The sequence below is a fragment of the Myxine glutinosa genome, chromosome 6 (genome assembly GCF_964187855.1).
Source record: "Myxine glutinosa chromosome 6, kmMyxGlut1.1, whole genome shotgun sequence".
Lineage (NCBI taxonomy): Eukaryota > Metazoa > Chordata > Myxini > Myxiniformes > Myxinidae > Myxine > Myxine glutinosa.
The window spans coordinates 81,414,419-81,434,358 of NC_136266.1; the positions used below are offsets into that span (position 1 = coordinate 81,414,419).

At 43.7% G+C, this 19,940-nt stretch overlaps 1 protein-coding gene across 3 annotated transcripts in view; it reads right to left on the minus strand.

The window, feature by feature from the left end:
* Window positions 1–3,435: 3,435 nt before the first annotated feature.
* The window catches only part of ACRBP (acrosin binding protein), a 79,721-nt gene continuing 63,216 nt past the window's right edge, over window positions 3,436–19,940 (minus strand). For 2 of the 3 annotated variants that reach the window (XM_078779468.1, XM_068119207.2), the window contains 2 exons: window positions 17,319–17,408; window positions 3,436–4,072 (listed from right to left, as the gene is read on the minus strand). In XM_078779468.1, the coding sequence (XP_078635594.1) occupies window positions 3,959–4,072; window positions 17,319–17,408 (204 nt within the window). In that variant the 3' untranslated portion in view covers window positions 3,436–3,958. Of the gene's footprint in view, window positions 4,073–11,775; window positions 12,311–17,318; window positions 17,409–19,940 lie in introns of those variants that run through there. The other variant, XM_068119209.2, reaches the window with a different exon arrangement.

The following is a 19,940-nucleotide window of genomic DNA, read 5'->3' on the forward strand; positions in this document are numbered from 1 at the left end:
GAATAAGAACAAAGAAGGAAATGTTTTCTTGGTTTTTTTTTGTTGAGATTTTAAACAAGGAAGTATGGGGTGAAAAGACTGGGAAAAACTGAGAGAACCAAAGTAATTGGTCCACAATTGACCACTGAGAGAAAAATAAAGCCCCAAGGTAGGACACAAGGTACTAGGCCTCAAAAAACGCGGCACGAAATAACCGACGATTTTTTATACAGGTATGAAAGATTAACACCGATAATAATCTTCCTCGGGACACACTCTCGGTACACACACCGAAAGATAAATACAGTTTAGACAAAAATACAATTGTGAACAATTACTTAACTTCGAAATCGTGGAGAGCGTGTGCAGCTTCGAAAAACCGTGCCGTCGCCGACAAGATCTCGCGAGATCTCCCAGATAACCATCACAACTCAGCCCAAAAACCTCGATTGGTCAAAATTAAGCACCACGATAACTAAATTGGTACATAAATGGGCTACCCATGATTGGTCAAAACGGAGATATTCAAACGCGCAATATTTAAGAGTTTACTGCATTGAAAATATAAAATTCAATTGAAATTAAGTACTTCCACGATTATGGACTGATGTCTCGAGACATACAGACAGGCAGACAGACAAAGTGAACCAATTGCTTAACCCCACGTTTTTGCTTCATGCACTCGGAGCAATAAGGGTTAGAATGAGTCGAATTGATCGTTCTTAATCTGTTATGAATTTTGTGCAAGAGTAATTGGATGAAGGAGGTATTCTGCAGATCTTGCCAGAACGACTTTTCAGGTGTGAGATAGTGGGCCAGTGGAGCATTTTTAGAGCTTATGAGATGTACAAATCGGGGACTTGTACACATACAGTATTGCTGGGAGTTGTACTGCATGCATTTGCAATACATAAGAGAAAAAAAATGGCATTTCCAAAAAATCACACTCAGAACCTACATTATGGCGACCTCATCTTGCCAAAATAAAGACAGGAAGGACCTCATCAAGATTTTCTTTCATTTGGAAAGAGATTAAAATGCTTGATTATGAGGCTCTACCTGCACGTCCCAATGGCAAGTTAAATCCTGCTTTTTGGAACACATAACAGATGGCTATAAGAGTTATTGCTGTCTTGGGGCTTCAGCATATAATCCACAGTCCGTTTTATGAGTGGGCAATAAATGATGAGCAATACAATGGATCTGCTATTGATATATTATGCATGTGAGCAAGACAAGCGCTTTCTCATTCAGCTTTTACTGAACAACTCCACTATTGAATGTCGGCTTGTGCATGCTGTGGTTTGTACAGTGAAAATAGATATCGATCAGACGTCTCTATTCATCAAGCCCTTCAGATTTTGCAATTCCACTAGTCCGTGAAGGAAGAGATGATGCGGTGTAATACACCAAGGGATGCATACTGTTATGCATCAATATTTTTGTGAACAAACTTTAGGCTTATAGAAGAGCAGGAAGGTAACACGGCTGGGGGAATTTTTTTTTTTTTTTTTTGTATACTGAATCGAGGCTCGTGAAAGAGCTGACATTTACTTCACAAACAAATCAACCAGACAAACAAAATATATCAAAAGAGGGAGCGGAAGACAAGAGAATGGGAAGCACACAAACACTTGAGAGCACACAACATTTGAGAGCAGGGAGATGTGTGGGAGGGAGAGGGCTCGGGGGGAGGAGGCGTGGGAAGGGGTGGGGGGGTGGGGGGTGGGAGAAGTATAAAACACAAGGACACCAAGGACTTCCAGGTCAGAAGTTGGTATTTCAAAAAGTGGAATTGGGGTGAAATTATCGGGGATAGAAAAGATCAAGGTTTTGGATGGGGGAAGATAAGAGATGGTGGTGAACATTGAGGGAAGGTACGGGAGATGTTCTACAGATCCAATCTACAAAAAAAAACAAAAAAAAAAAAAACCACCGTTTAGAGGCCATTTTTCCCCGCAAAGCGGGGGTTGGCCTTTTCGGGGACCGTGGTAGTTGTTGTTTTTTGGTCCCCTTTTTGAAGCAATGTTTTACGGCCGGATGCCCTTCCTGACGCCAACCCTTTTTGCCGCCTTCAACGACAAACAGGGAATTACCAGTGAACTGGTACTCAATTAGCCGACCTCGGAGGGATGACAGGCTGAGTCAACCCCCCTGGCATTAATTCGGCGATCGACCGAGATTCGAACCCAGGATCCTAGGATCCGAAGCCGGCACCCTAGCCGCTAGCCCAACACCAGGGTTTTTTTTTTTTTTTTTTTTTTTGTATACTGAATCGAGGCTCGTGAAAGAGCTGACATTTACTTCACAAACAAATCAACCAGACAAACAAAATATATCAAAAGAGGGAGCGGAAGACAGACGATCTACAGACGATCTTATACAGATCCAATCTACAGACGGTGGATAAACAGTTGGACGTAACAAGGAAGGGGATGAATAATGAAAGAAAGAAAGACAGAAAGAAGAGATGGAGATAGCAAAGGTAAAAGGTCAAGATGGAGGATGATGTGAAAAAATCGTGCACCGACACTTTGAAGCCACAGGTGGAGGAGTAAAATAACATTGCCTCTGGAATTTGTTCCCACATGTAGAAGAAAAGAGGAACAAAAGAGTGTAGGTGAACAGTAAGTCTGAGAGTTGGGAGTTTAACAAGTGGGGGGTTTCTGGAAGAACAGATGTATATTTCAGGAACTACGGAGGGTCGGAGGGTCGCGGGGTTGAAAGAGCAGAGCGAGCAAGACCAGAATAACAGCAGCAGAAAACAGAGAGGTTGCACACCTGTCTGCGATGGGAAGGCAGTAAACCTTGGGCAGTGCCAATGATGGCAAGAACTTTAGATTCTTCAGCATCAGAGAGAGAGAGAGAGAGAGAGAGAGAGAGAGGTGGAGAGAAAGGTGGGAAGCACAGGCATCAGCTCATATGGAAAAGCAGTATTCCATTGAATTGTGGACAAAGGCCTTGCAGGTTGTGAGAGATCAGAATTAAGAAAGGACAGTCCAATGGAGGATGCCAAGTCTGCAGCTGGCCTTGGAAGCCACCTTGGATATATGGTCTGCAAAACTGAGCTTCATACTCTCACCTGCTTCCCAAATACTTAGCAATATATGCTGCTTCTTATATTAGTTTGATTTGTCAGTGTAATTTTTATTGACCTTGTAATTCCCACACAACCAACTAAGCCTGCGATTGTAAAACTCTCCATTTTCATTTGAAAATTGTTGCTTCAAATGGTTTGTCGATTCCCCCCTAATTCTGCATTTGAGAACCTTCAAAGGGAGTCGTAATATCTTCAATGAAAGCTGTTGATGTAGGATTGAGCTTTTCAGTGCTACCTCACATTATCTGAGTGAATACGGCATACAAAAGCCATCAGCTTAGAAATTAAAGTGGGATTTGAAAGCATCACAAACCAGGATCCGCATGAAGAATAAATGAGGGCGTAATAAGTTCACACAAGTTAAAAGCTTCTTTTTTTATTGAGCAGGTAATGCAAAACTAATCACCAAATATTTATCCACAGAAATTTGGGTTTTTGGACAGATTTTAATGAAATAAAATTTGGACTTCAAATAATACCTTCTTGATGAATGCAATCTGACAAAACCTTAAATAAATTAATAATAACACTGGGTCTGTTTGAGTCATCTAAATGCAATGAAATGATACATTCAGAGGAGGTTAATTTTCACGTTTAAACATAAAAGTGGAAGTAAGGATAATTTTGTTAATTGGATCGAGTGAATTCGCAAACTTTCATGCAAGCTGTGCTGAGATGCACAAAGGACATTGCGTGTCTCCAGGGCATAAATATAGTGAGAACCTTATTACGCATGCTGAAAAATCAACAAAATATCTCCATGTTGCCTTGGGATCCCATTGTTTACAGCTCACTCACATGATGCTGTTGTGGGAGTCATGAGTTGCTCAATAAATGCATGTTGTTTTCACAATTCCTCAAATCAGTAACCACAGTGCCTTATCTCAGCAAGATGTTGAGATAGCGAGTAGACCAAGCCAAGATAATTCTCTCTCCTTGCTTCTTGGATACAGTTGCATAAGCCTGGCCATTCTGGCAAGGGATTCGTGCCACCTGCAAACAGCAACATTATTGGTCGTTGTTTTTAGTGTGCATTGGCATCAACAATTCATATAATCAGTGAATAACATTCAACGTTAGCTGGGAGGATTACGAGAGGGATAGTTACATATCCAACAACTGACGAATGAGCATTAGGCTGTGTGGCTGTGTGGCTGTCTGTCTCTGTCTCTCTCTCTCGCTTTCTCTTTCTCTTGCTTTCTCTTGCTCTCGCTCTTTCTCTCTCTCTTTCTCTCGCTTTCTCTTGCTCTCGCTCTTTCTCTTGCTCTCTCTCTCTCTCTCTCTCTCTCTCTCTCTCTCTCTCTGCTCTCCCTCTTCCTTGCTCTCCCTCTTGCTCTCCCTCTTTCTTTCTCTTCTCTTTTCTTCCTATTCTCTCTCTCTCTCTCTCTCTCTCTCTCTCTCTCTCTTTCTCTTTCTTGCTCTCTCTCTCTCTCTCTCTCTCTCTTGCTTTATCTTTCTCTCTCTTGCTTTCTCTCTCTCTTGCTCTCCCTCTTTCTCTCTCTTTCTTTCTCTCTCTCTCTCTCTCTCTCTCTCTCTCTCTCTCTCTCTCTCTCTCTCTCTCTCTCTCTCTCTCTTTCTTTCTCTCTCTTGCTCTCTCTCTCTCTCTCTCTCTCTCTCTCTTGCTTTCTCTTTCTCTCTCTTGCTCTCTCTCTCTCTCTCTCTCGCCCCCTGCTGGTCGTTGGTGAGTCGTGCGTGGGTGTGGCAATCACGGCTGCTGTGTGTGAGGAGCTGTGAGTGCTGTGCTGTGTTGGCGCCTTTCCCATCCTCCATTTCACTCCATTTGTGTCCTTGTACGTGTTTGTGAAGTTTTCCCCGTGTTTCCTTTCTTTGTTGAGACAGGAGAGAGAAAGAGAGCGCACATGGTAAGTGATTAGCAGGCCTGTTCAGGACTCCCTGGTTTGGGCCTGCTCTTCCATTTGCCGTGTTTATACGTTTAGCCTTTTCTTGGCTAAATACTTCACCCATATTATTACTTTTCCTTTTCCTCCACTTGCTAGTTTTGCTTGTGGCAGGTTTGTTTTTGTTTTTTCAATTTACTTCATTTGTTAATTTTACACTATGGCAAACGTACGTTTGCACAATAGTGTGTACGAGGCACTTACTCCAAAGAACGGGGTCATAGTTTGTCCGCCGGACGGAGTTAGTGTTGACGACGTTGTAATGGGTTTCGGAGAACAAATTGGGCTCGAAAACATTCTCGCAGCGTCGAAAATGAATCAACGTGTCGTGCTCTTCCTGTCCGAAGAGCGATACGTTGCTCAGACAGTCGAAACCGGCTTGTCTGTCGCACCGGATCTTTTTCTTACTGTGTGTCCTTTGGACACACCTGCCGTCAAAATTATTATTTCGAATTTACCACCTTTTTTTAAAAGCGAGGAGGTTACCTGTGTTTTAAACCGTTTTGGGATGGTCGTGTCACGGATCTCAATGATCCCCTTACGTTTGCGTTCTGGCGCTTCGGTTAGACACATCATGTCTTTCCGGCGTCACTGTTATATTGTTTTAAAGAACAATGCACAATCGCTTAGTGCTGCTGTGACTTTGAAGCACAAAGATCGCAGCTACCAAACTTACATCGCTACTGAGGCAATGACGTGCTTTATTTGTGGCGAGCAGGGACATTTAAAGAACGCTTGTCCGAAACCAAATATTCCCGGTGACGAATCTCAACGTGTGGAATCTAACCAGGAATCTCAACACCTGGAACCCAAACCAAGCACCAGTGGTACATCTAGAGTCGCGGAGCCCAAGCCAGACACGAGTGGCACATCTAGAGCGGAGTGTACAGACGCCTCCCATAATCAGCCCCGCAGTGCGAGTGCAGAACTAAAGGGACCTCAAGCGGATGACGAGGGTTTTATCACCGTTCAATCTCGGAGAAACAAGCGCCCAAACGTCAATGGTCACGATGTAACGGTGAGCGTTCCGAAAAAACTGGCGGCGTCGGGCAAACGAAATGGCTCCCATTTGGAAGCAGCTGCCCCGTTTGCTGCCGTGGAAACGGAAAACAGATTTGCCGTGTTAGCTACGGAGGATAATAATAACGCTCCTGATAACGAGCAAGACAAACACGAGCACGAACAAGAAGGTGGTGTCGTGCCCCAAGAGGTACAAGGAGGTGATGTTGTGCCCCAAGAGGCACAAGGAGGTAGTGTCATGCCCAAAGAGGTACAAGGAGGTAGTGTTGTGCCCCAAGAGGTACAAGGAGGTAGCGTCGTGTTCCAAGAGGTAGCTGTGACTACCCCTGTGGTTGCCGATACTACAACCATGGACGTCAGCAATGAACCTGTTTTGGTCCCTCTCCCTGCTAAGGGTGAAGTGTCTGAGATGTCTGCGCCACAGACAACCCCGGACATGATGGAAGCAGAGAGTGTATGTTCTGTTTCGGAAATAGTTTTTCCCCTCCTGGCAGAAATGGAAATACCTGCTCCACCGGGGGAGCACGGTACTAATGTAGATCCCCAATTAAACTACGACTCTGATGGCGCGTCGTCGCTTGCCTCTGGTGGTAGCACCGAGGTCTGGAATGATCCAGGCTTATCCCAGGAACCGGAGAGTGGTCCGACTGTGCCCCCCCAGGAGATCCTAAAGTTTTTACATCACACCTTCCGTAAGAGAAATGTTAAAATTCAGGATTCCTTCCCTGATCTGCACAGTTTTATCATCTCCGCAAAGCGACTGCTCCTTCAGTCCGAGCAGTTTGGTTTGACTGAACCACAAATGTTTCGTCTCAGGAAATGGGTTCTGAAAGCAAGGAAGCACCTGCAGGCATATCATGACCCAATTGACTGATACCCTTCCCCAAATTCCACACTATGGCTTTTTCTATAGCCACTTTAAACATAAACGGAGGACGCTCGTATTTACGAAAAGCTGAAGTTAAGGAGCTTGTTTTGCAGAACCACATCGATATCTTACTCTTACAAGAAACCAGATGTAGTTCCTCCTGTATGAGTGAATGGGAAAGAATAATGAAAGGAAGGTGGTTCTTCAGTAGCTTAGAGTGTCCTTGGGCTGGGGTAGCCATCTATTTGCATCCTTCTCTCTGTAATCTCATTGTTGATTTTAATGAAATAATTAAAGGGTACTTAATCTCTCTCACTTTCACCCTTAATGGTTTTAAACACACGATAGTGAACGTCTATGCACCCAGTGACAGCACGGATAGAATTGCTTTTTACACACAGTTAGAAACCTCCCTTGCACATTTTGATTTTAATGGATTTGTTTGTTTAGGAGGGGATTTTAACTGTACGATGGACTCTACCATTGATCGCAATGGGAATGAGCCTCATCCAGCAAGTATTGTGCCTCTGACTCGGACTTTGACAACCTTCTCCCTTGTTGACATCTGGAGAACTCGAAATCCATCCACACACCAGTATACGTGGTGTCGGTGTTTAAATGGCCGTCTGTCCCTCGCAAGGTTAGACCGGTTTTATATTAATAGTGATTTTTTAAATATTGTGACCCATACTGCTATTGTCCCGAGTGGTTTCTCAGATCACCACATGGTTGTGTTTCGCACTTTCTCCCCGATTTGTAATCGTGGTGCTGTCTATTGGACATTCAATGTTAGTCTTCTGGAAGACAAATGTTTTATTGATGCTTTTAAAATCTTCTGGGAGACCTTACTCCTGCGGAAAGCTTCCTTCCCTCTCCTTGGACAGTGGTGGGACAATGCAAAAGTCCAGATAAAAATGTTTTGCCAGCAGTACGGGTCCTTTCATACCAAGAATGATGTTGCTCTTCAATCCCTGCTTACCAAGGAGATTTTAACTTTACAATCTAACCTCTCAGCTTCTAATGCTGAACGGACTAATCTTTTGTTGGTTAAGAAAAAGGCCGTTCTTGCTGAATTGTGTGTAAAGCGAGCGAGAGGAGCTTTGGTCCGGCTCCGAATGGAAAATTTGTGTTTTCTCGATACCTCTTCCAAGTTCTTCTTTGGATTGGAAATCTGAACCAAACGAAGCCAGCAACTAACCTCGCTTCGGACAAAAGAAGGGAGAGTGACATATGATCAAAAATGTATCAGAGGTTCGGCCAAGGAATATTTCTCTGACTTGTACCGTGCCAAGAACATTGATCATGGAATGATTGACTCTCCGGTTACCTCTTTGCCCACCTTGTCCGAAATGGCACGCCAACAGTTGGATGTGGAAGTTACTTCGGAAGAACTTTTTTCCGCATTGCAAACTTTACCCACTGGCAAGGCGTCAGGCTTAGATGGGATCCCAATGGAACTCTACCGGGCCTTCTGGAACCTTTTGGGTCCTGAACTACTTGGTCTTTTAAACGACAGCTTGCGATCTGGCTCACTACCCCTCAGTTGTCGTAGGGCTGTACTTGCCCTCATTCCCAAGAAAGGAGACCTTCAGAACTTGAAAAACTGGCGTCCAATCTCGTTACTTTGTACTGACTATAAAATATTTGCCAAAGCTCTTGCAAACCGCCTCAAGCTGGTGATTGGGGAGATTGTACACCCCGACCAATCCTACTGCATTCCCAAAAGGACTATACATGAGAGTATTTTTATCGTTCGCGACATTATCGATATTTGTACCATTGAACAAAGGAATGTTGGTTTGGTTTTCCTCGACCAGGAAAAAGCTTTTGATGCAATTGATCATTTTTATCTCTTTTCTGTTTTACGTGGCTTTGGTATCGGGGAATTTTTTTTCTCTTACACTAAATTATTGTATAATAATACTTTTAGCTTGTTAAAAGTAAATAATATTTTATGCCAGCCATTCTCTGTTTGTAGAGGAATTCGCCAAGGGTGCCCCTTGTCTGGTCTTTTGTACTCCCTTTCAGTTGAGCCTCTGCTTATTCGATTGCGTGCGTGCCTTCTTGGTTTCGCCCCCCTTCCAGCAGTAAACCCGGTCAAGACAATTGCCTACGCAGATGACCTGTGCGTAATTGTTCGCTCTGATGAAGATGTTTCTTCCTTGGTTCATTGTGTCCAGGAGTTTAGCTCGGCAAGCTCTGCAAAAATCAACTGGCTCAAGAGCAATGCTCTCTACTTGGGTCCGCCAAGTGACGCCCCTCCTCCAACCTTGCCCGGCCAGCTTGTGTGGGCACGAGACGGGATACACTATCTCGGGGTCTCTCTTGGCACTCCGGACTTCGTCTCGAAGAACTGGGAAACACTTATAACTAAAACTGAGCAGCGGCTTCTAAAATGGAAAGGTTTACTGAATCAGCTCTCTTATCGGGGTCGCACCCTGATAATAAACAATCTTGCGGCATCAATGCTGTGGCATAAGCTTAAGGCACTACAAGCCCCAGCTTTTATTCTTAAAAAACTCTCAAGTGTTTTCATTGACTTTTTTGGGGGGGGGGAAACACTGGCTCCGGTCAGGCGTGCTAAGCCTGCCCGTTGCTGAAGGTGGACAGGGGTTGGTCGATGTCAACAGTAAGGTGATGGCTTTTCGCCTCCTCTCACTACGCCGGCTCTTGTACACGGATGTCCCGTGGAAAGCTTTTGCTCACTGCCTACTTAGGCAAGCCGGGAAACTTGGTTTTGACCAGCAACTCTTTCTCATCAACATCAAGAACATTGACTTCACTTTGGTCCCCCTATTCTACAGGAGCATGCTGGAAGCATGGCAGGCGATTCAATTTCAGCGTGATGCATGTGATTATTCCCTCCCAATGTTTTTAAATGAGCCAGTCTTTTTAAACCCAGTTTTTAAAGGGGTCTGTAGTGACCGATCTTTTATGCAAAAATTCATTGATATTGATTGCACTAAGGTCAAAAACTTTCGAGACCCTTTTCTCCATAAATGGAAGTCAGCAGCTGACGTTGCTGTGGCTACTGGTGTTCGTTCTATCAGAGTCATTGGGAGGATCTTCTCTCTGATTTTACGCCTTTTTAAACAAACCGGGCTAAAATGGGACCCACTGGTGGAAGCTAACCCCTCTTTGTCACAATGCCCCTTTCCAAAACTTTTAATTTCTTTCCAAGGCTTTATTCCTTTAAATACAATGGAGAAATCCTCTGTTTATTCCATGTGTGTTGGAATTCTTGTTCCCTGTAAACCAACAGAACCTCAAACACACTGGAGACCTCTGCTCCAAATTGGCGCTGCCACAACAATCAAATGGCTCACCATGTATAGGGCACCCATTGTCAAACACACTGGGGACCTGCAATGGCGACTGGCACATTATATTTTATCTTCAAACGTTTTATCTCACCGCATATGCCCTGACAACTCGGAAATGTGTCCCTTCTGTGATGTCCCTGAAACTGTTTTTCATGCTTTTATTGAATGTACGAGGTTGGCTCCTCTTTTTTAAGTTTTATCACGTGTGATTGAAGGGCTAGGCTTGGTTTTCACACATTGTGTTTTTATATTTGGCTTTAATTTTTCTTACCGGTGTAAAGAAGAATGTATTTTAGCCAACTATCTGTTTGCGGAGGCAAAACTTGCTATTTATTTATCAAGAAAGCACAAAATGCAAACCATTCGTGCACCACTTTTATCTGATGATGATGTTTTTATGATTTTCAAAGGTCTAGTTACGTCTCGTTTACATCTGGAGCTTGAATTCATTGAATGTACGCTCTTCTCACAGCGATGGTGCGTGAAGGAATCCCTTTGCCGCTTGGTTGATGGTGTCCTCCAAGTTCATTTGTAAATTCTAGTCCTTGCCCTCATGTAACCCCATCCTTATTTATATGAAATGTGTTGTATGACTTTTCATCATGTACACTAACTTCCCAGTAATAAAGAGGAACGAAATGTCAAATGTCTCTCTCTTGCTCTCCCTCTTTCTCTCTCTCTTGCTCTCCCTCTTTCTCTCTCTCTTGCTCTCCCTCTTTCTCTCTCTCTTTCTTTCTTTCTCTCTCTCTCTCTCTCTCTCTCTCTCTCTCTCTCTCTCTCTTGCTCTCTCTCTCTCTTGCTTTCTCTTTCTTTCTGTTGCTCTCCCTCTTTCTCTCTCTCTTGCTTTCTCTTGCTCTCCCTCTTTCTCTCTCTCTTGCTCTCCCTCTTTCTCTCTCTCTTTCTTTCTTTCTCTCTCTCTCTCTCTCTCTCTCTTGCTCTCTCTCTCTCTTGCTTTCTCTTTCTTTCTTTCTGTTGCTCTCCCTCTTTCTCTCTCTCTTTCTCTCTCTCTTGCTCTCTCTCTCTCTTGCTTTCTCTTGCTCTCCCTCTTTCTTTCTTTCTTTCTTTCTCTCTCTCTCTCTCTCTCTCTCTCTCTTGCTTTCTCTTTCTTTCTCTTTCTTTCTGTTGCTCTCCCTCTTTCTCTCTCTCTTGCTCTCTCTCTCTCTTGCTTTCTCTTGCTCTCCCTCTTTCTCTCTCTCTTGCTTTCTCTCTCTCTTGCTCTCTCTCTCTCTCTTGCTCTCTCTCTCTCTCTCTCTCTCTCTCTTGCTCTCTCTCTTGCTTCCTCTCTCTCTCTTGCTCTCTCTCTATCGCTTTATCTTGCTCTCTCTCTCTCTTGCTTTTTCTTGCTTTCTCTTGCTTTCTCTTGCTCTCTCTCTCTCGCTCTCTCTTGCTTTCTCTCGCTCTCTCTCTCTACACTATATCACCCCTCCTCTACCCACCTCCCCCATCCCATTCCAGTCTCCCTCTCCTTCTCACATGTGCACACACATGCGTACACCCATTAACAAACAGCTTGAAGCAAGGTGCCAGCATTAATATTTGATAATTGAAAGGACAATTTTCTCTAAAGGAGATGTTGAGAGTAGAGTGAATAAGTGCCCTTTATTCTGCTCAGCATGAAAATGAAGCCCAAACAAAGCCGTGACATTTTTGAAAGTGCAGGGAAACATTTTCAGACAACAACTGCACGTCACATAACTCCATACACAGGTAGCTAGATTATATGAGCAGAAAAGCCGACAAGATAAAATGACTAATTATTGAAACATGTGATTTGCTGCTTTGAAATTCAATTGCATTTTTTTGGATACATCATCGAGGCTCATGGAAGAGCGAGTACACTGAACGGATCTGAAAGTAACAGACAAAAACAGGATGCAAAACATGCTTGCATGGAGTGGACAAGATGGATATAGACTATGCATGGGGTGGACATGATGCATACAGAAGAAAACTCAAAGAAGGGAAAACTGGAAATTGGAAGGAGGAGGGATTTGGGTGGGGTTAACAAGGGTAGAAAAGATCATGGTTTTTGGAATGGGGATGATCTGAGATGTTGGTGAGCAACTGTCTTGAAAACCTGGAGGGAAGGATAAGATTGAAGAGGATGTGGAAGTTGATTCCACTGGTGGGGAAAAAGAAGAACAAATGAGTGGAGGTGAGCGATGCTCCTGGATTTAGGTAATTTCACTAGAAGGGGGTTTACGGTGACCGTGTGAGCCCTGCAGAAACCTGAGGGGAACAAAGCACAGAAAGAGCAGAGGGTGCAATACCAGACATGAGACGGTATAAGATAGAGAGACCACTGACCTGTCTGTGATGGTGAAGTGATAAGCCAATAGACTCAGCTTCCAATTATCCAATTCAATTTCCAATAATCTTAAAGGTCTTAGTTTCCACAGCGTAAAGCTGAGCAAGACGTGAGACAGGGGGAGTGAAGATGTGATGTGATCTGAGGCAGGGGAGCCAGCACATTTAGCACTTACTTTGTAGTTCAGTAAACATCTCTATTAGAATAGTCTTATAGACAGGTTTCATACACATCTTAAGTTGATTACCCAGAAAAATGTTTTAAAATGGCCTTTAAATTAGGCTTCCGTTCCAGGATTTGCTGCACGTGGATGCTGGATTGACATTTCCTCCTTCCAGTTCATCCTGGACCAGACACATTGTGCTTTACTATTCTATTTTCATTCCTGCATTGCTGGTCATGTTTTCGTCCAATGTTTATGTGCTAAACCACATCTTCTTGTGTTGAATTGTCAAGTTTGTGTCCCTGTTAAAGTCTGGCCTACTCGTGAAGGGCTGGGCTAGTCAAGTTGTTGTTTACGCCTCCATTTTTGATCGCACGTGATTCTAAATTGCTCTGTTTATCCCAGGTATTGGTACTTCTGATCCCTCAGCTTAATCCCTTTCCCCTCCTCACTCCAAAAAAACTCTTCTTCACTTCAAGAAACAAAACAAAAGAAATTAGAATAGCACTCGTCAGAGCACCGACCTCCACCAGGCTGAACAGTTTATGTTTGGTATCCGACTGATATGCCGGATCTGCCGATCTTCCCAGATTCACCACAGCCACACACCCTCTCAGCTTCTCCCCCTTCCTGCACCCTATCCTCGCTCATTTCCACATTCCTGCACCCGACTAGCAGCACCTCCTCATTTGTCCCTAATTGTGTGGACCTCAAACATCTGAGGCATCTGCTCTACCCTGACATCTCTAAATCCAGGCTGCTGCCAAAAAACTTGGCATCATCTGTTTAACATAATCCTTCCTCCAACAGGAGGTCTACAATTCCTTAGTGTCTTTCCTTGGCTATTGTCTCCACCAGTTAGATTGACCTGAACCCCATCATGGTGGTATAACTATGCCTATGCATTATACATCAATAATTCCATTCCTCACTTTGTGTACTGCTCTACACTTCCCAAACCTTCTGGCTGCGACTTCCCCTCCGCTCCCACTTCATGTTTGTCTGTGTGTTGTAACATCCTCCCAGCAGTGACGATTCCATCTACATCTCTCTCTCAGATGACATGGATTAACTTTTAACCATTTATCCCACTCTCTCTCTTCCTCTGATGTGATTTCAATTGTCAGCATGAAAATTGGCTTGGCATTGCTACCTCTCTCACCAGTGATGGCACTTACGCAAAGGACTTCAATCGCAAATCCTCCATTCTGTCTTTGGTTATGACCAACTTCTCTGCCAATGTCTCCTGCTCTTCCTCTGCTCTAATTGGTTTATCTGATTATGTGTTTGTGAAGGTAAACATCTCTCTGGCCATTCTCAGAGAACAGCCTCAGTGCTGGTGAGTCTGACAGTTCACTTAGGCAAACTGGATCAGACTGCAAGCAGCCACAGCACTTCAGGACTAACTGATCTCCTATAACTACCGCCCCTGATATCAACTCAACCTGGTAATTCTCATCTCACTTTCAGTTATACCCATCCTCCCACCCATGGTACACAGAATCCTGTGGTGAGACAGTTGCCTTGAAACAATTTGCATTCTCCTCGTGAAAGGCAAATCGGACTGACGGCAACCTCAGACCTTTCCATGAAATCTGCAACAAATATGTGTCCACTCTCAGGAGAGCCAGAAAACACCTGTCCAACCTCAAGATTTAACTTTCAATCTTGTCTCCCTCCTCTAAAACATGGTAGTGCCTTGTTAAATCTGTCTCTGAGGTATGCTCCCCTTCCATCCCTTCCTCTCTTAAAATGATACCATAACTGACTCCGCTCATGAAATGGCTGAATACCTCAATTCTGTGTTTGCTTCCAAATATTGTGCCACAACCCAAACCCTCACTCTTGGTACCCATCCTTCCCTGTCGTACCCAACTGCTGCTGGACTCTGTGTCTTTTGTACCTGAGAAAGTGGAGAAGGTTCTAGCAACCCATGCGTTTGATTATGCAACTGGACAGGACAGCATCAGCTCACCTGTCCTAAAATCCTGCTCTGCTGGTCTTGCACATCCTCTCTCTGCCCTTTTCACCCTATCATTTGCGCTATGTCATCTTCTATCTGCTTGGAAGTCAGCAAACATCACTGCATTACCTAAAAGGTGCAAAAAATGATCCCCTTAACTACAGACCTCTCTGCTTACTTTCCATCATCAGCAAGGTCATGAAATCCATCATCGCAGTTGAAATAAAATCCTTCCTTTTCTCTAATGATGTAATCTCATAACATCAAATTGGATTCAGGCCTTGTCACTCCACCTTGGATATGCTGCTTCTACTCTCCCAACAATGGATGGAAGTCCTCAATGTTAAACATGAGATCAAGGCTGTCTCTCCAGACGGTCGAGCGTTCGATACAGCCTGACATCCCGGCTTGCTCTCCAAACTTTCTGCCTATGGCATCGAAGGCCAACTCCACTCTTGGGTTATTCACTTCCTCCACTCTCCTAGCCAACGAGTGGCTCTCACTGAAATCCTTTCATCTCCTCTCCCTGTCAAGGCTAGACTGCCCGAGACAATGTTCTCAGCCCCATCCTTTTCCAAATCTTTGCAGTAACAAATAGATTATATAATTAGCAATACTACTTGTATTTCATGAACTTTTGTTCTTCGAATAACTGACATTTGGTTCTGGATAACAATAAATGGCTCCTTTGTACTTTTCATTAAATTTGAACTATGGTTTACAAAATTCCAGTTATAGCCTTTGTTGTAATTACTTTTTGATGTACTTGTAAACAGTAAGCAAGCCTAATGTCAACCAATATTCAGAAATGATAGTTCCAATGTGAAACAGCTTGTGGCATTTCTACTGGGTGTCCCAAAAGTGATTTTGATTTGAATATTTTGTAAATACAAATGCCTAACAATGCCTTTTTTTTTTCCAGACTGCTGCTCTAACCCTGGGGATTTACCATGAACAGATGGACAAATCAGGAACGTGCTGCAATTGTTGAACTGTACTCTACAAATAGAAATTAAATTGTTCAAGTGTACAGTGAGCCTGCAGACAAATTACTACACTACTTTGGGGACACCCTGTGCAATGGGAATCCCATCCTAACCACATATTTTCTTTCAAACTCACCTTTCTCCTGCTTTCGGAACATCAAAATGAAAGTTTAATACCAGAAAGCACAAATACTATTACTGTGAAAATAGCTGAAGCATTTTTGATGATGGAAAAAAGTTCCATTTGAGGCTCAATTCAAAGGTCTTTGATCAATTTTAGAGGTGGAAAGAATATTGCCATGCACATTCAAGTGGGAGTTTAAAATGGTGCGTATGGTGGAGCTCGTGATAAGGTAAGCTCATATGACCAATGGTTCGAGCAGAAATCCTTTCTGTTCACATACAGGTAGTGGACAAAAAAATGGAAACACCTCGGTAAATGAGGGACACCAAGCAACGGCTTCCACACAAGTGTGGCCCACGTGTTAATTGAGCAAATAACATCCCAGCATGCTTTGGGTCACGTATAAAAATGCCGCACAGGCCTGGTTGCCTATAATTGTTAATTATAACTAGCATAAATGCAATAAGAGATCCACCTTCCCACCCACCCCTCCTCTCCCCATCCCCAACGACCCCACAGACCACGTGTGGTCGCCCAATGGTTTGATGAGCATGACACTGACGTTATCCATATGTCATGGCTTTCTCAGGCACCAGATCTGAATCCGATTGAGCATTTATGGGATATTCTGGAATGACGCCTGAGACAGCATTTTCCACCAGCATCAAACAGGTGTGAGTTGATTGACTTTCTCATGGAAGAATGGTATTGCATCCCTCCTGCAGAATTCCAGATGCTGTGGGACATTACGCCACAGCGTAGACAGGCCGTACTAACCTACAGCGGGCAATGCATCAGATATGACGCTCAATTATAGGCTCGTTTGGAGCCTAATTTCATAATGGAAGGTAATGAGTACAACATAAGGTGATTATAAACAAATAATTAATTATAGGTGTGAATGATCAACAAACCAAATGACACCGAATAATTGATAATCACTACTTCACCTCTGTGCTGTCTAGCCTGGGTTTGAATCTTTGCCCAGCTATAAACGGTCATCCTGGTGTTTCACAGGCAGGGCGAGGCACCTGTGTGTTTGCTATCCGTCAGATGGACCTTAACCTGACATCTCATCTGCCAGCATTAGTTGGTGGACATAAAAATCGCATGGTGTCCTTTGAGAAAGGCAGGCGAACTACTAGCGCCACACTGGCCAAATGATCACTTCCTGCTCTAACCTACAGCGGGCAATGCATCAGAGACATAGCCGCACCCCCAGGAAATGGTGCTGCCCAAAGCAAGAACAAGTGGAGTGGGTGGTTGGTGGAGGGAAAAATAAAATCAAACAAGGGTCGAATAATTAAAAGGGGAAAAAAAATCCAGAAAAACATGCATCCAGTTAAAGAAATGACTTAATATCCTCGAGGATTAAAATGAATCAGAATATTTTAAATAGTCTCATTTCAGAGAACAACTTTGAGAACATTCTTGACATTGGTAAAACCTTGACCAACCACTGTGGTCTTGTAGGATGTGATGGTTTGTGGAGGCAGGTGCTGCAAAGGTATGATTGGGCTACGTGGTCTTTCTCTGCACCGTTTCGTTTACATTTCAAAAGCAACGCTTGTCAATATCAATCTCACCAAATCTCGACCGGTGTTTGCTTTCTGCAGGCATTGGAAACTCTTGAAGACACAGTAACTCGGATACTTCCACTGCCTGTTGTCACAGATCTGCAAAAATATTTTACATCATTAAATATCTCAACATTATAAGCTTTTTCAGCCCACACAATTCAATAATCCTGGTGTTCCGAAGCTGCTAACAACTTCCTTCAGGGTGTTTCTAAAGTAACAGTGCACTGAACAAAATACTTATGTTTCATGTGTTTGTTAATCTTTAAATTAAAATGTCTGCTTGGTTACTTGCAGATATCATTGACTCGCTCAAATGAGATACCCGCCATGTCTTTGCTGTGTTTGACAATAAATACCTTTCTCTGAAAGACTATTCTTTGTGTACAAGAGGTGTTAAGGTTCTACTGCACTGTTTCTTTTGAAAGACCCTGTATTATGTTCGTATGATACAAAAACTCCATTGCAATGTGGCATTCTGATTATCCTTACATTGTCTCTCAGAAAAGACCGACTGGACAACCCTCCTATCTACTTTCTGAACAATCCTCTCCAAGAAATTCTGTCACTCAAGCTTTTGGGTCTCACTATCTGCCATGATCTTTCCTGGGAAAACCACATTTCCAAGGTGGCCTCCAAAGCCAGTCGCCGACTGGGCATCCTCTATCGTGCGATGTCCTTCCTTGGCACACCTGAGCTCCTCACTACATACAAGTCAATGGAATACTGTTCTCCCCTCTGGGCCGGTGCTCCTGCCTCACACCTAGCTCGTCTTCACGCTGTTGAAACCAAAGCTTTCAGAATCATTGGAATCTCCCGCGATGAAGCTAACTCCGAGGGCCTTTCACTTACTCACCGCAGGCAGGTTGGTGGTCCTTCTGTCTTCTACAGACTCCTCTCCGGCCTTGCACCCCCAGCTCTCTCTGGGCTCTGTCCCCCAATCCCGCAAATATTCCTACAGGTCGCACAAGATCTGCCTGCAACCCTCTTCTGTTGAAATTGCCAAAATCAAGACTCTCTGCTCACCTTCACTACTTCATTCCTCTTTACTCCCACCTCTGGAACAAACTCCCTCACTCTCTTCAATCCCACTTCTCCCTCCAGGTCTTTAAAACAGCTGTTCACCACCATCTCTTATCGTCCCCCATTCAAAACCTTGATCTTTCTACCCCTGTTAATTCACCCCCAGATTCACTTTTTTTGAAATACCGACTTATTTCCTGGAAGTTATAATAATAATAATAATAATACATTTATTTTATATAGCGCTTTTCAAGAAGCCCAAAGACGCTTTGACAGAGTACAAAAAACAAGTGCAAAAAGACAAAAATCAATAGGTAAATAATCAAAGCAAGAAGGAGGGAGAAGGAGAAGAGATAGTCAGGGGTTAAATGCTGTGGGTTAAATGTTGAATGCAGTGTTGAACGGGTGGGTCTTGAGTGATGTTTTGAATGTGGTGAGTGAGGAGGAGTCTCTGATGGTGTGAGGTAGTGAGTTCCAGAGGGTGGGAGCAGCGATGGAGAAGGCCCTGTCCCCCCAGGATCTGAATTTGGTCTGGATGGGGGGGGGGGGGGGGGGGGGTCAGGAGGTTGGTACCAGCAGAGCGGAGGTTGCGGGTGGGAGTGTGTCTGGAGAGGAGGTCAGCCAGGTAGGATGGGGCCAGGTTATGGAGGGCAGATGGAGCCAAATACAATATATCTCCCTGTATTTTTTTTTTTCAAGAAGTATGAGGATAATAAAGAAATAAGCAAATTAAGACAAACAAAAGCATGCACAATAATTCTGGAAATTACTACAAAGTAATTATTTAATAACTGTATATAACAACTATTTATACTGCATTCCTTATGCAGCCAAAAATACACCAAGCTCAAAAGTGCATACACTGCTTGCGAGATATTCTTCTTGTGTGTAACAGATTATATCATGACATCATTGCACATCAATATCAATACACAACTTGCACCAAAACATTTTACCAGGGGTAGAGAGTTCCGAGAAGATGTTTTGGAGAGCGTGAGAGGCAGAGAGATGAGAGGGGGTGGTCTCAGCCTCTCTGCAAGTACCAATGGCACACCCCCAAGGCAATACCAAGGGCCTGTGCACACAGGTACACGAGTACCTGTGCGCACAGTTATAGCAGAGTCCATGTGTTTTTTACCTCTCCCACCCCCCCACCCCTGGCCTTCCCATGCCTCCTCCCCCCAAGCCCTCTCCCTCCCACAGATCTCCCGATGTCCCTGTTCTCTGCTGTTGTACTTGTGTGCTTCCCTCTCTCTCCCCATCTTGTCTCCCGCTCCCTTTATTGTATGTTTTGTGTGTCCGTTTGTACTCACATTTCAATACTACATAACTAGTAGATGTACCCATATTTCAATACCACGTAACTAGTATATGTACTCACATTTCAATACTACGTAATTACTCACGCCAGGGAGTAATGCATTCAATCGTGTCGGTCTGTGTGTGTGTTCGTGTGTTTGTGAACAAGATATTTGGAAAAGTTCTGAATAGATTTGGATGAAAGTTGGTGGGATGATTGCCCTTTGGATAAGGAAGAATTAATTAGTTTTTGGTGAAGCTCAGGATATTATTCCGGATCCAGGAATTTTTTTTAGGGATTTTTTTACC